Consider the following 17,282-nt stretch of genomic DNA (forward strand, 5'->3'; position numbering starts at 1 on the left):
TCAAATACTTTGGATCGTCGGGGGTGTTATAAATTTTTAATTTACACTTGTATTATACTAGGTTATTAATTTAATTTAAAGAAAGCAAAATTAAAAATAAAATGATTTCTAGATCCCTACGTTCCGCATAAACATAAACAAACGATATAACCACTTTAATTTTGATAAACATCTACTTCCACAAGACAACTTCATAGAAATGTCATTCTAAATTTGGTTGGGTTATAACACGACGCCATCGTAATACCAACATATGAAAAATAAAAAACGCTATTCACGGTGAGAAAACTGGTTAGCTTCGATAGTAACACCAGTAACACACACTCACTTGCACACGATTCTCGGTGCGTTTGACGTTAGCTCGATTAACGCGCTGGTGAAGTCATGCGAATAATTTTGTAGAACTCCCACTCGGCACACAGAAGACAATTAGTAGCTCCTAGTTTTTCTCTTCTATCGATCCATTTTCGTACCCATAGCTTCTTTTTATTAATCACACAAATTTCCTCATCCACCTCTTCTAAAATAGCCGTTACGATTAGCTTAAATCCAAATACATTTAGTGCTCGAACGAACGTTCGTTGGTACTTGATTCCGGTTCTTTTCTCTTTCATTCGCAATTTAATCATGGACGACGACGACATCATTATAATTGATAGTTTTAAATACCAAAACGAGTTAGCAAGAACAAGAATAATAAGAACATCGCAATTAAGAATGTTAGCAATTTCTAGCCAGCAGTCACTTCTCTTCGCTTTCAATTTATATTCATTATTTGTTGGATCCCAAAGACACGGCTTCTCTTTATACAAATCTATTAATAAAAACATATCGTCGTTACTCCATTCTTTGTTTTTCTCCATGATCTAAATGGCGAGAAATATCCAAGTAATTATCAAATTGGACGTCTACACGCTACGCACTCTTGCTTCAACTGAGCGTTCGTTCGTTGGCCTTCGGCGACCGTCCAAACAGAGTTCGATCAAATAGCTCGATTCCTTTGATGTTACCGCCACGCTTCGGATCGCCGGCACACGCCAACGAGCGATCGTTGACATTCGCTAAGGCGTCCAGATTGCAGCAACGAAGGTCAACGAAACCCGTTCGTTGGCGTTCGTTTGGCCGGTCTGTACGCAGCATAATACAAATCATTCTGAACGGCTCGACGCGATACGGTGACGATCCCTTTCCGATCCCATATGTGTGCTGAGATCTTAAGTTGGAAAATCTATTTAATGATTGTTTGTATTAACTCACATACCACGAGCCAAACAACAGATATGCAGTGAAAATAATATAATAATCGAATGCACAATAGCTTGTGTTTGGATCTGGCGTCAGCGGTGCTGGTGAGTCTGTATGGGCTGAAACAGGTGTTGATGATTTAGCGCATCTATCAATTAAAGTAAAGAAACATTCACAGTCTCGATTACATATGTTAAATGAAGTGCAATCGGCATCCATCGGGCGGCAAGATATTCGTAAGGCGCTCGATTCTGCTTATCGAAAATCTATAAAAGAATTCAATGAACGCGTTGATGAAAATCGATATATTTTAAGACGAGACAAGAGTTTTTGTGGTGCATTTCAAATTGCATTACGGGAGCACGATGAATCTGCGGAATCAGTCAATCCCGGAATATATAGAGGTTTGGTTGATTTTGTATCAGACATTGATTTGGCCATGAAATAGCATTTATCAAGCAGTTGGGTTTTTAAAGGTCCGTCCAAGTCAATTCAAAATGATATTTTAGATGCTATTTATGAAGTTTGCACAAGTGAAATAAAAATGCAAATAAAAAATGCAGAGTTTGTAGCGATTCAGGCAGTCGAGGCAACCGATTGTTCCACTATTCAACAGCTAGTGTTTATTGTACGATATACATGATGGTAAAATATACGAAAGATTTTTGAAATTTTTACAACCTAAAGGTTACACAGCCGAAGCAATAGCGACTGAAATCATAAAAGAGCTCGATTCTTTGGAGATCAATAAAAATAAATTAATTGGACAAAGTTACAAAAGAAAAACAAAACACCACTGTCAACAAATATATTTATTAGTTTAAAAAATATGTCGTCGAGTCAATATTAAAAAGAGGTTTTAATGTCATAGACTCCGTGAAAAGTAACGTTACGTGAAGAACGCAGCCATATTTGTTTAGCTGTCACTGTCAGAGTTGGATTTTGGTCGGCACGCGTTGCTGTGTTCAGAATTCACTCTCGCATTTTATTATCAGAATATTAGCGTAGCGATTGGCGATTCATTCTTGTGCTGGCTTCGGTCCGAGTAGGTTCTCAGTAGATACGGTGTGTGAGTGTCGGCGTACTGTAGGTTTTAGAATAGTGGTTACCGAAAGTGGTGCTGGTGGTTGAACGAGTTGTTATTGTGGTGATTAGGTTAGATGGTTGGTTTGGGACCGGTGTAGGGGTGGAGAGCCGGTCTAGGTAGGTTAGGTTAGGTTTACCTAGTTACGCTGGAAGTTGTCACGTGCAGTAAGTGAGAGTTATCATGTTTGTAGTTGCGGGTAGTTGAATATCATTTGATATTCCAAGAATATCGTTAGTGCGCCCCCGAAGGCTCGGTTAATCTAAAGGTTGCTATCCTGACGTATCCGCTTAGTTATTAACCAGGTTTACTAGTGGTTAGATCATGCTTCAATCTTAATAATCATTAGAAGTGACTACATCAGAAGTACGATGGCAGTTTATTCGTTTCTATTATCTTAGGGATCATCCTGTTTTGCCTATAAATATATGTACACAGCATTAACGTAATTTAATTCAATGAAATTCAGTTAATAAAGGCTTGACATATTATTATACAATATTACAAAATAATAAAAATACAGTGTACACTAATAACTAAAGAGGCATACTAAAATATACTAACGGCCGTATTCACAAACGTTACTATGAGGTCTCACAGTAAGCTCGAACGCATAGTGTAGGTTCCACCAATCGGATCATTGTAAATTGACGTGATACAGTCATCTGATTGGTGGAACGGACACTGTGCGTTTGAGCGCACTATGAGACCTCATAGTAACGTTCGTGAATACGGGTGTAAGTGACAGATGATTAGGTATGGTCTAGGGGAGCCCGGGTAGACTTTGGACACGGGGAGACAACGGACACCTTTAAATTTACCGCTATATTAATGTGAGAACAAAGTTGTCTGTGGTCAATATGTTGGCATTACTGCTTTTATTGTTTTGAACTAGTCGTTTGACAGTTCGCTACGCAAAATAAGTTGGGAGAGTTAATAATTGTTTCTTTGGTGTTCTGATGTAAAATTTTTGATTGTTAGTGAAGTGCTTATGTGCCAGTTACTACTATTAATTGATATTTTGCTAATTTTCTTCGAAGTGATTGATTATCAGGGGGCATTTGGAAACTTGGTAATTATTATTAAACGACATACTTTCTAACATATTTTTTTAATATTTTTAAATCTGTGCCTTTGGGTAGACTTCGGACAAGATGTCCGATGTCTCCCCATTGCGCCCCATTATGTCTGAAAGATTATTTTTTGTTGCAGATAAAAATAAAAAGATGCCCAGATGCTACAAAAGGAAAACTGACCGTATATTTTCACCCGAAGATTGAGAGAAGCTATAAAAGATGTGCGAATAAATAATTTGGGTCATGCGTTACCACCGGTTTGGGTATTTCCTCGCCACCGGTTTGATTCAAATTGAAATTCACCGCTGTATTACGGCCGCTACATGATGGCACCGCTTTTGGAGGAAACCAGAGGTTAAGTGCATGTTGTGTGTAATAAATTAGTTTAAAACGTTTTGTGTAGCATCATTGAAGGCAACCCGTAACAAATACATAGTTTAAATACATTTAATGCAGATCAAGTGCAACACATATTTTCATTTGTGAATGCATTTAACCCTAGTTTAGATTTTGATAATATGCGAGAAATGGATGAAAAAATATTTAAATATTGGGTAGGATTTTCTAAAGAAGAAGTCAATACTTTATTGGAAGAATTTCCAAGAATTTTAGAAATCAAAGGAGGAAAACTGGGACTTGTTTCTTTATTATTAAAGACTAGGGGATGCCCGCGTGGATTTCGATTTTTTTAGATCCCATGGGAACTCTTTGATTTTCCGGGATAAAAAGTAGCCTATGTCCTTCCCCGGAATGTATTCCAAGTCTGTACCAAATTTCATTAAAATCGGTTCAGCGGTTGGGCCGTGAAAACGTAGCAGACAGACACATTTTCGCATTTATAATATTAGTATGGAAGTATGGATGAGAAATGGAGACTGATGAACGGATCTCAACTTTGGTGCAAAAGCCACGACGCAGCTTGGAAACATTGATGGATCGAATTCGAGAATCACTTCTTCAAGACTGTTCCTAGATACCTAGGCATATCACATTGTATCTCATGAAGAGTTAAGAAGTCATAGTCTTATAATCCCAAACGGTTTATATGGGAATGTAAACAATGTAATTGTTATATGCGATGGTACATATGTGTATGTTAATAAAAGTTCGAACTATACGTTCCAAAAAGAAACGTACTCTTTACATAAATACAGGAACTTACTAAAGCCATTTTTAACCCCCGACCCAAAAAGAGGGGTGTTATAAGTTTGACGTGTGTATCTGTGTGTCTGTGGCATCGTAGCACCTAAACGAATGAACCGATTTTAATTTACTTTTTTTTGTTTGAAAGGTGGCTTGATCGAGAGTATTCTTAGCTATAATTCAAAAAAATTGGTTCAGCCGTTTAAAAGTTATGAGCTCATAACTTAGGTTTATAATATTCAAGTGTCAATTGACAAATGTCAAGCTGTCAAGATGGACGTTGCCTAGATATACATAAATGATAATTATTTATTTGAAAATGATGTTTTGGAAAACTCAGATACTTTAGATCGTAGGCGCGGAATAGTCCAAGAAAATCGGTTCAACCGTTTGAAAGTTATCAACTCTTTTCTAGTTACTGTAACCTTCACTTGTCGGGGGTGTTGAAAATTTTTAATTTACACTTGTTAATATTGTCGATTGTTTTGGCCCATACAAAGCAACAATCTCCGATGCCGAAATCATGTCATCCTTATTTCGTGATGAAACATCTCCTCTTAGGTTGTATTTCAGAGTGAATGATGCCTTTGTATTGGACAGAGGATTTCGGGATAGCATTACATTATTAGAAGAACGTGGCTATCGTACATATGTGCCAGATTCTCTTTTAGAAGGTGAGCATCAATTGACTACAAAAAAATCGTAAAAAAAAGTTTAAAAAAGTAAAGCACAATTGATCAGTTCATATACCGACTCTGAACCTGTTCAGAAGATAAAACGGTACTCCAAGGATGCTAAGCGGAAAGTGGACGTGGGTTGTCCTAACGTAGTAAAGAACTATAACAAGCATATGGGTGGTGTCGACCTAGCCGACATGCTGGTTTCGCTTTATAAAATGGCATTTAAAACGCGTCGTTGGTATATAGGCATATTTGCTCAATTAATTGATATCTGTATCAATAATGCCTGGATTTTGTACAGGAAGCACCACTCCCAAAGAAAATCTGAAGCAAAGCTTAAATTGAAAGAGTTCCGATACGAGATATTTTCTGCTTTGATCAAAATTAACAGGTCAACTAAGCGCACTAACCAAGAAGAGACCACGATAAGGAAGCCTTGTAAGCCCAGACAGTAGATTGTGTGCGTTTTGACGGTATTGGTCATTTTTTATCGACGAAGGAAGAAGATCGTTGCATGCAGTGCAATAAAAAGACTACCGTCTTTTGCATAAAATGTGACTTAAGACTATGTTTTGTAACAGGAAAGAACCCTCGTAATTGCCATTTGAAATTTCATACAAAATAATTAAAGCTGATTCTGACAATTGCGATATTTGTGGTACGACAGATGATGTCCAGCACGTACTAGTGGAATGTAGCAGATACAGCGTGCAGAGAGAGAGTCTTGTGCAGAGATATAGCATTAATAGATTTGACATAGGTAGTTTTACGAGTCTGTTAAGTACACCGACAGCAGAAGGATTCAAGTCTATTATTGATGTATTTCTGCATAGGCAGTAATATCTCTCCACTTGTATCTGTTGCATTCCACTATGTTATTTAGAATGTAATTGTAATTGTAATTTAGGTTACGATGGGGCTGGCGTGTCCGTGTCGGACAAAAGTCCCAAAAAAATAAAGATTAAAAAAATAAAATTATTACGTTCATAGTTATATTTGATTAGAATTACATTTCTTTTTGTATTTGATGTGTATGTTTTATTTATCATTTCTGTTAGACTGTGACGAAAGCAGTTCGAGTGACTTTGAAGTAGAAAATCGGTATGCTCCGTTCAAGGCAGCCAATTACTTACGAAAATACTTAGAAAAGGAAAAGGACTGAAGAATTAATTGTGTTCCTAGGAAGTACTATTCCGGACAAGCCCATTGGGGACAAGGAAAAACTTGTATAATATTGTATTATAAACGGAGTAAAGTACTTAAAAGCTATAAACAAATATAAAGTCGGCATTGTCTTTGATATAGCGAATAATTTTAAGTTTTCATTCAAAATGACAAATTCCACAAGCTTCTGAATTTCCACAACCGAGGTGACGGGTGTCTTAAGGGGTGTCCCTCTAGCTCTCTCAAACAAGCGAATTTTTAAATGTAAATAGTGATAGGTCTGACAGCGTCTCATTAATCACAATTGCTAACGAAAAACGTTCTTTGCCAAGCGATGGGCATATACTGAAAAATGAAGTTTTATCTCCAACTTTTACAGAGTCGCCCTGTAGTATAAAATATACCTTCGTCCCTGTAAAGTAGTACTAGAGCGATTGCCTGTTCATAAGTCATAACAGAACTATTACAAAATAAAACTGATAACTTGAATAATATTAAACAAAACTGCAAACGTGCACGTGGTAGGTCACAAAAACAAGTTGTTGCTGAAAAAATACGTAAGCATTTGGAGCCTGTTTGCGTCACCAGAAATGTAAGCCACTGTCTAACAGGAAAGCCGTGCATCGAATTCAGCTACACACCCTGAAGTGAACCAAGCGGCCGTGCAAGTATATACAGCTGCGCGCCCTGAAATAAAGACAGGCTGCGTTAAGATCCTATTCGGCACTGACGAATATTATGTACACACTGTAAATAGTGTAAATATGTAAATAAGACACGCACGCCCGTACTGACATCTGACTTTTTAAAAGTAGCAGATAGCTACTGTATTTTTGGAATGCCCTCTCAACCAGATACCAACGCTTGCATCCTCAAATTCATCGTGATGAAGACGAAATACGCGGGCTAGGTTTCAAGCTTGCATCCTCAAGTTCATCGTGATGAAGACGAAATACGCGGGCTAGGTTTCAAGCTTGCATCCTCAAGTTCATCGTGATGAAGACGAAATACGCGGGCTAGGTTTCAAGCTTGCATCCTCAAGTTCATCGTGATGAAGACGAAATACGCGGGCTAGGTTTCAAGCTTGCATCCTCAAGTTCATCGTGATGAAGACGAAATACGCGGGCTAGGTTTCAAGCTTGCATCCTCAAGTTCATCGTGATGAAGACGAAATACGCGGGCTAGGTTTCAAGCTTGCATCCTCAAGTTCATCGTGATGAAGACGAAATACGCGGGCTAGGTTTCAAGCTTGCATCCTCAAGTTCATCGTGATGAAGACGAAATACGCGGGCTAGGTTTCAATCTTGCATCCTCAAGTTCATCGTGATGAAGACGAAATACGCGGGCTAGGTTTAACGGGTGCCCTGAAAGGCAACGATTTAGATAAAATGAGACCAATTCGTTTAAAACATTCTCTTTTGCGTAAAGAGACTTGTAAATGTAGACACTGCGACGCAAGACTTTTTGATGAAGAAAAGTCTCCCAAAAAGTGGTGCTGTGGAGAAGGTAAATATGTATAACGTTGTCCCACTAGGACCACTAGATGCTCAGTTTTACGCAAACCAGTATTGACCATCAAAGAATGGGAACTCAACAAAATTTGTGCCCCAACCTTACCAAGGAGATTTACACGTACTTAAAAAAATCCCGTGATTAAGGATTAACACTAAATAATCATCCGAATACCGAAGCTCGATTGATTTTTCAAAATACAAGTCGACGTACTCAAGGGCCTATACTAGGAGATTGACCGGTATCAAATGAGCTTGCAGGTTTGATCGCAACTTCGAATGAACATCACCAAAAATAGTAAAATTAAAAAAAAAAATGCAGAAGAAATTAGAAGAAAGTAAAGAGTAGAGCAGTAGTAAAATTACTGAAGCAAAACCACACACAGTACACTATTTACACCCTGCATATGAACCCTTTCAGAATCCTTTAGGCCTCTTTTCCATTACACGGTTTCTCGCCGTGAAAATCTACGGTTAATTCGCCGCGTGTAGGCACGGTCGTCAGTGTGGTATGGATCACTATATGAGCTTGTCGACATGCACGGTGGCGCCAAGGCACGGCGCCGCGGCCGCGTGCGCCGTGACTGCCCCTCGGCGCGCCGCGTCTACGCACGGCGTGATTTTCACCAGTGTTGTATGGCAGTCTATCGGGGTGTGTCGACGGTGCCGGACGTACGCACGGATTCGTGACCGCTTATATACGCTGTTTCGCGATTTTATTATAAAATGAACATAAATCAAGAATTATTAATTACGTTGATTCAAGAAAGGCCTGTAATATGGGATAAGACCATCGACGATTATAAAAATAAGCGGCTTAAATATGATTCCTGGAAAGAAATATTTATTCATTTCCAGCCCACATTTGAAGATTTAAGTGGTGATGAGAAAAACAAGTTTGGTAAGTTACAGATATTTAATTATTAACTTTTTACTTATGCATAGTTGTTTTGATAGGAGAGGCGACCTTCGTTAGATACAAAATATTGTGCAAATCTGTTGCGAACTTCATTAGCCGCCAAACTTCCGCGAACTGCATTCGTGATAGGTAACTGGATTAGTTCCGATTCTGAATCAAGGGTGGACTCATTTTCACTCGCATTGTGAAACTGAAAGTTTTCCTGCTTATGTATAAAATTTTGCAAAACACAACATGTTTTCACAATATCAACTGCCAAATCGATGGACACATTCATTGGCCGGTGAAAAATTCGCCATTTATTGGATAAAATGCCAAACGCACATTCAACAAATCTTCGCGCTCTTGTGAGTCTGTAGTTAAATGTAAGGTGATGCGGGGCTATTCCGTCGGCGGGGTTATTCCAACTTTTGCCTGTAACTTTTATACTTTAATGATTTATCACTAGCGGCATCTATGAACGGATAGCGAAAACTCTTTTTCTAAAATTGACATTTAGATGGCGCTGCTAAAGCGTTAACTGTTTGACCGACAGTCATGTTTGTTTAGGACGCCATTTTTGACAAGTGTAGTGAAAATTAAGCTCCACGGATTTGGTATCAAAAGTGAGTAAAATTTATCATTTTCTATGGTTTCTATGGTTAAGGGACAATTTAAGAAACAGGAAATTATTTTGTGCTATTCAGTTTTATTTTGCGCTTTGTTTTTACGGAGATATTTGATGCGACATAATAACCCCTCAAATTGTAAGATGGGGGCTATTCCAACAAAAATGATATGACATAATAGCCCCACCATTTTAGTACGGTATTAAAAAAAGTCAGTGATGTGCTAGTGTCGATAAAATAATGATGAATGTTTATATGGGGCTCATACAATCTGATTTACAGTTATTAAATATTGCATTTTCTAAAATTTATAAAATATAATGTATTTTTTTTTACTTATTTGGGGAGCACTGTAATCTATTAATGGACCGACCAAATTAAATCTGCTGTGGGCGGTCCCTTGCACGAGTGTACCAGGCTGTCAGCCAGCAGGGAGAAGTGGCGAATGCTCGTGAGGCGTGTAACATCTGCCCTCAAAGACGTTGCTTCATGATGACCACGACCGCTCTGTCAAGAGTGACACGACAAAGAAGAAGAAAGAAGAAGTAATGTATTAGCGAAATAAAGTGAGTCAGATTAATTTTATTAGACTACCTACTCCTTTACATATTTTTTTACCCGACTAAAAGAAGGGTATTACCCGTATTAGAGTTAGACATTTTCGGTTTATTAGACCACGATTTTTTCTGCAACTACTGATTCGATTTTGATAAATGTGGTGTCATTAGCTTTGTCTTAGCGGCCCGATGGTCCATATCTATATGATGTCATGACGAATTCAATATGACGGATATGACATTCAAAAGTATGACAAGAAAAAAAAAGTGAGAGTCGTTAGCATTGTCTTAGCGCATCTTGAGTGTTTTTTTGTCTATATGACGTTACGACGTGTTCAATATGGTGGATATGACATTCAAAAGTATGAGAGCAATAAATTACGTATTTAAAAAAACTAAAAAAATTATTCAAATTATTTTTCTAGTTTAACGAATCCGTTATTATGCAAAAAATTACAAAAATAAGAATAGTAAGTATTTAGTCGGGTTTTAGTTTTTGAACTTTATCTTGTTTACTTACTGCAATCTTAGATACCTACTTACTAACCTATGTTCTCTTATTAAGGTGAACTAAACACCTCTGCCCGACCTGACCCTTTTAGTTCGCCTTAAACTTAAAATTTAATTAGGTTTTTTATGTCTTAAGTTGGTAGAATTTAAGTAAGTACTTATGCTCAACAAATTAAATATACGAAAATCACTATGACATGGCTGTTAGTTACCTCAAATACTTTAAGATGTTTGTTCATTACTTCATGTCTCATAAAAGGTATAGTGTTATTTCGTTATTAAGAATATTAAATTTAAATTCAGAATATTGTTTTAAAGACTACGTAATTTAAGATAGAAACTATAAAATTAAGACTGTTTAGTAATTTAGTTACTATTTATGTTACCCTGTTTTAAGCGGTACAGCGATATAAGTTCTGAAGACTACTTGATTTGCCTCATTAGATATTTAATAATAAATATATTAATTTTTACGTAACCTATCTAATTTTGTTTTTTTTTGACTATCCTACAAACAATTAACACCGCTTTTTTAATACACTGACTATTGCTACAAGAGTACTTGGTGTTAAAACTCCTACTATCAGCCGTTAAAGTAAGATAAAACTTTAATTCAATAATTTGAAACTGATTAAAATTTATCGAGTTATTCGGCACATCACTAGCATGTATGGAGGCGCGGCATAATAGCCCCATAATTTACAAAAAAAGATTTTAAAGGAATTTGAAACCTCCTACCTTATTTTAAAACTTAGAATAGTATGTATTCCGCTGTGATTCTTATGTACCACTAAGTATTACCTAAATAGAATCATAGATGGCAGAGACACAATCAAAAGTCGGAAAAGCCCCGCAGCGGGGCTATTCCGCCGTTTTCCAGAATTCAAATAAAAATTCCTGGTTGTTACATATAGGCATTGATTTTCTACAAAAGTAATACAGTGTAATCATTAACAGATAAATGATTTTTATGATGCACTTACTCATTTGTTGTTATTGCTTTCTTTAGTGAAATAGCAAAGATTTGAATTATACACGTCACTTTTTTTAGGCGGAATAGCCCCGCATGACCTTACGTTTTAATTGATCAAGCTGATGACCACCAAATGGACGAAGCAAGTGATAATGCAAAGCAAAGGCTTCGTCCGCAACGAACACATATGGCAAATCGTAGTCAATTCCAGGCAAACGTGTTGCATCGGGTAGATTTAATCCGTTGTTTGTTAAAATTTTCCAAAATGGGGTCTCTTTAAACACACTGGAATCACACTCCTTTCCGTAGGCGCCAACGTCAACAAATATAAAGTTGTAATCGCTATCTACTACTGCCATCAAAACTATAGAAAAAAAATGTTTGTAATTTAAAAACATCGAGCCACTATCAATTGGCTTAATAAGTCTGATGTGTTTTCCATCGACCGCTCCTAAGCACAGCGGGAAGTTGGAAGATTCTTGAAATTTGCTTGCAATGTGTAGCCAGTCTTCTTTAGATGGCATTTTCATATATTCTTTATACAGTTCTAACCAAATGTAGTGGCATACTTCACGTACGATGCAACTTATGGTTTTTATTCCAATTCTATAGCTGTAGTATAGGTCAGTAAAGGTATCTCCTGTTGCTAGATACCTGAAATATAAAACAAAACGGTTCAGGTTCAAATACTAAAACCCCATTTTAGGTCGGGGTCGATTCAGTTTAGGTCGGGGGTTTTCATAAATTTTGAATTTAATAATTATTATTTATTTATTTTCAGGGCAAATGGTGATGAAGAAGTGGACCAATATGAAAGATAGCTGGATAAAATATGACAAAAAAATTAATGAATGTAAGTCTGGTTCTTAGGCAAAAAAAATAAGAAAATATATGTTCTATGATGAAATGATGTTCCTAAAAAAAAATGTTGAGCATCGCAAGACCGATTCTAACATGACTGAACATGTTCATGATTCTAGCCTCAGTAATGAAAATTTTGATAGTGCAGTCCCGAATCAATCAAGCTCGGGATACACTGAACGGAGTGAGACGCAAAGGGCTAAAAAAAAAAGAAAAAATGAACTAAGTGAAGTTGACATTAGGTTTATGAAGTTTATGGATTCAGCAGAACGAGATGAGAAAAAGAAAAGCCGTAGTATGAACTTTTTTATGGGAATCGCTGATACTGTTGACAAGTTCAGTGATGAAAATATGATAGACTTTCAGTTTCAAGTAATTTCAATAATTAAAAATATTCAACAAAGACAGTGTACTCAGTATATACCTACATCAAGAAACCAATGGGATCAAGGCCATCAAGGATATTTAAGTGGTACAGCATCCTCAAATGCGCAATCGTCAACATATGGATATTCTACAGCTGCTAGATCGAGCTATGGAATAAGTCGTCCACAGACGTCTTCTCATGATTTTGGACACGGTTCTGGTTTAGAGCCAATCCACTACCGACCCGAATCACAATTATCTGTACATAGTGTAAATGCGGAAAGTATCTCGGCAGATTCTCAAGTTTCTATTGAAGACGAATTCGATTTTAGTACCGCACTTGAGTAGCATTTTCAGCGTAGTGTATTTTTTGATTTACTTGTTCTTAAATTAATAATTATTAAAATTCAATTACATGTAATAATTTTGTTTGTGTGCAATAAACAATTTTAAACTAAAATATGTCATTTAATTTTGTACCTACTTACCTCAGAGTTACAGCCAATCTTTCTGCGGGCGATATACTCTCTCGCATAAAAGTATCTTGATGTTTTAGTTCCTGGGATAATTTTTGGAGCAAGTTGTCGAATGTAGTTTTCTGCATTCTAAAATAATTGTAAAACTTGTCTTCATCTTCTCTCAATTGATTCTTGACAAGTGTATGAAACGCGCCATATTCCTCCCTTTTTTCTAAAATCGGATGTATCCAAAACCTTACTTCCCTTTTTTTTTCTATTTTCTTTTTCCTATATATGTAATAAGCAACTATAATCTTTTTTTTCGTAAGAAAATTCATGACGCAGCACGTCCTACACAGCCCGAGTAAAAAGCGCTACTAGCCAGTACTTACCAATGTCTCGCGCGGTGATTTTGCCGTATCATGTACAAGCTAGCACGTTTTTTCAACCGTACGGCTTACACACCGTACGTTTGAACAACCGTGTAATGGAAAAGATGCCTTAGACACCGACAAGACGGCCGTCATGCAAATGGCGGTACCGCTTTTGACGTTACGGCATAGTACATTATGGTTACGGCATAGTACAAACAGAACAGTAGGTTAACTTCATACAAAGTGGCCGCCGCCGGTTTGAATGTATGCGTGAGCAGCGGGCGCCGTGTACGCACGGAAGTTGCACGCACACATTCGCATAGTCTCAACCGGCTCAATCGGCCGGCAGTACGGGCTGCGCCGCCATGCTAATCGCGCGCAATTGCGTATTACGTTGCACGCTCGTGCTTTGTTAAAAAGGTGTGTAGATTTTCATAAGGAATGTGAAATTTTAAAACTCTACGCCGATGTCAATCAGCGCCCTTGCAATTTCAGCCCAGAAACTAGTAGATACATTAATTACAGGAATTATGGTACTGATCGAAATTTACTCATGGTACCACCCGATGATTTTGTCGCCAATATCGAAAGGATGGAGCAGTTGTTTTATAATGAATTTAAAAAGGACCATATTATAATATTAAAATCGGCTCGTCAATTTACGAACGTCTAAAAGAAGTAGAGTTCAAAATGCCATGCCCATGCTTCCCGAAAAGTTTTTTGCAAAAGTTATACGTTAGGATGAGAATTTATTTTACATTAACGGCGGAACAATAAAGCGTTCCGAACATCTCGAAATCGGAGGAAATATTTTTCAGTAAAAAATTTATAATTTTTAAAATTTGTCTTTTCTTTTTAAAACGTCTTTTATTTACACCCCATTTATGAATTGGTAAAACATTTCATTATTATTATTACGAAAATAAAAACCTAGTGCTGTCATACATAATACGCAAATAATATTTAATTAAAAATAAAAGTGACAACCCTAGACGTCAACGCAGGAGTAGATAATTAACTCGCCGATCGGCCTTAGTTAGCCTACTATTCTGTTTGTACTATGGTTACGGTGTCAATTACCGTTATTTAGGAAACCGCGCCATATTGTTTACATAGACAACGTTCTAGTGACGTCATTCACCGCTGTATTACGGCCGCTACATGATGGCACCGCTTTTGGAGGAAACCAGAGCTTAAGTGCATGTTGTGTGTAATAAATTAGTTTAAAACGTTTTGTGTAGCATCATTGAAGGCAACCCGTTACAAATAGTTTAAATACATTTAATGCAGATCAAGTGCAACACATATTTTCATTTGTGAATGCATTTAACCTTAGTTTAGATTTTGATAATATGCGAGAAATGGATGAAAGAATATTTAAATATTGGGTAGGATTTTCTAAAGAAGAAGTCAATACTTTATTGGAAGAATTTCCAAGAATTTTAGAAATCAAAGGAGGAAAACTGGGACTTGTTTCTTTATTATTAAAGACTAGGGGATGCCCGCGTGGATTTCGATTTTTTTAAATCCCATGGGAACTCTTTGATTTTCCGGGATAAAAAGTAGCCTATGTCCTTCCCCGGAATGTATTCCAAGTCTGTACCAAATTTCATTAAAATCGGTTCAGCGGTTGGGCCGTGAAAACGTAGCAGACAGACAGACAGACAGACACATTTTCGCATTTATAATATGCGTATGGATGAGAAATGGAGACTGATGAACGGATCTCAACTTTGGTGCAAAAGCCACGACGCAGCTTGGAAACATTGATGGATCGAATTCGAGAATCACTTCTTCAAGACTGTTCCTAGATACCTAGGCATATCACATGTATCTCATGAAGAGTTAAGAAGTCATAGTCTTATAATCCCAAACGGTTTATATGGGAATGTAAACAATGTAATTGTTATATGCGATGGTGCATATGTGTATGTTAATAAAAGTTCGAACTATACGTTCCAAAAAGATACGTACTCTTTACATAAATACAGGAACTTACTAAAGCCATTTTTAACCCCCGACCCAAAAAGAGGGGTGTTATAAGTTTGACGTGTGTATCTGTGTGTCTGTGGCATCGTAGCGCCTAAACGAATGAACCGATTTTAATTTACTTTTTTTTTTTTGAAAGGTGGCTTGATCGAGAGTGTTCTTAGCTAAAATTCAAAAAAATTGGTTCAGCCGTTTAAAAGTTATGAGCTCATAACTTAGGTTTATAATATTCAAGTGTCAATTGACAAATGTCAAGCTGTCAAGATGGGCGTTGCCTAGATATACATAAATGATAATTATTTATTTGAAAATGATGTTTTGGAAAACTCAGATACTTTGGATCGTAGGCGCGGAATAGTCCAAGAAAATCGGTTCAGCCGTTTGAAAGTTATCAGCTCTTTTCTAGTTACTGTAACCTTCACTTGTCGGGGGTGTTGAAAATTTTTAATTTACACTTGTTAATATTGTCGATTGTTTTGGCCCATACAAAGCAACAACCTCCGATGCCGAAATCATGTCATCCTTATTTCGTGATGAAACATCTCCTCTTAGGTTGTATTTCAGAGTGAATGATGCCTTTGTATTGGACAGAGGATTTCGGGATAGCATTAGATTATTAGAAGAACGTGGCTATCGTACATATGTGCCAGATTCTCTTTTAGAAGGTGAGCATCAATTGACTACAAAAAAATCGTAAAAAAAAGTTTAAAAAATCCATTAGCACAATTGATCAGTTCATATACCGACTCTGAACCTGTTCAGAAGATAAAACGGTACTCCAAGGATGCTAAGCGGAAAGTGGACGTGGGTTGTCCTAACGTAGTAAAGAACTATAACAAGCATATGGGTGGTGTCGACCTAGCCGACATGCTGGTTTCGCTTTATAAAATGGCATTTAAAACGCGTCGTTGGTATATAGGCATATTTGCTCAATTAATTGATATCTGTATCAATAATGCCTGGATTTTGTACAGGAAGCACCACTCCCAAAGAAAATCTGAAGCAAAGCTTAAATTGAAAGATTTCCGATACGAGATATTTTCTGCTTTGATCAAAATTAACAGGTCAACTAAGCACACTAACCAAGAAGAGACCACGATAAGGAAGCCTTGTAAGCCCAGACCAGTAGATTGTGTGCGTTTTGACGGTATTGGTCATTTTTTATCGACGAAGGAAGAAGATCGTTGCATGCAGTGCAATAAAAAGACTACCGTCTTTTGCATAAAATGTGACTTAAGACTATGTTTTGTAACAGGAAAGAACCCTCGTAATTGCCATTTGAAATTTCATACAAAATAATTAAAGCTGATTCTGACAATTGCGATATTTGTGGTACGACAGATGATGTCCAGCACGTACTAGTGGAATGTAGCAGATACAGCGTGCAGAGAGAGAGAGTCTTGTGCAAAGATATAGCATTAATAGATTTGACATAGGTAGTTTTACGAGTCTGTTAAGTACACCGACAGCAGAAGGATTCAAGTCTATTATTGATGTATTTCTGCATAGGCAGTAATATCTCTCCATTTGTATCTGTTGCATTCCACTATGTTATTTAGAATGTAATTGTAATTGTAATTTAGATTACGATGGGGCTGGCGTGTCCGTGTCGGACAAAAGTCCCAAAAAAATAAAGATTAAAAAAATAAAATTATTACGTTCATAGTTATATTTGATTAGAATTACATTTCTTTTTGTATTTGATGTGTATGTTTTATTTATCATTTCTGTTAGACTGTGACGAAAGCAGTTCGAGTGACTTTG

The 17,282-nt window shown here is 37.0% G+C and overlaps 1 protein-coding gene across 1 annotated transcript; it reads right to left on the bottom strand.

Moving 5' to 3' along the window:
- Window positions 1–11,544: 11,544 nt before the first annotated feature.
- LOC123878435 (protein ANTAGONIST OF LIKE HETEROCHROMATIN PROTEIN 1-like) lies at window positions 11,545–13,654 on the bottom strand. The gene is made up of 2 exons (XM_045925610.1): window positions 13,186–13,654; window positions 11,545–12,124 (listed from the first exon to the last, which is right to left on the bottom strand). Exons 1-2 carry the CDS (start codon window positions 13,491–13,493, stop codon window positions 11,545–11,547), a joined length of 888 nt encoding a protein of 295 aa, XP_045781566.1. The 5' UTR covers window positions 13,494–13,654.
- Between the last annotated feature and the right edge of the window lie 3,628 nt (window positions 13,655–17,282).

Source organism: Maniola jurtina, chromosome 26 (genome assembly GCF_905333055.1).
Source record: "Maniola jurtina chromosome 26, ilManJurt1.1, whole genome shotgun sequence".
Classification (NCBI taxonomy): domain Eukaryota; kingdom Metazoa; phylum Arthropoda; class Insecta; order Lepidoptera; family Nymphalidae; genus Maniola; species Maniola jurtina.

Bases quoted from the DNA above. Each gene is read 5' to 3' on its own strand.
- LOC123878435 (XM_045925610.1), bottom strand. From the start codon at position 13,493: ATGAATTTTCTTACGAAAAAAAAGATTATAGTTGCTTATTACATATAT. The intron at 12,125-13,185 runs GTAAGTAGGTAC...TTTATATTTCAG, and splicing joins AGATTGGCTGTAACTCTGAG to GTATCTAGCAACAGGAGATA.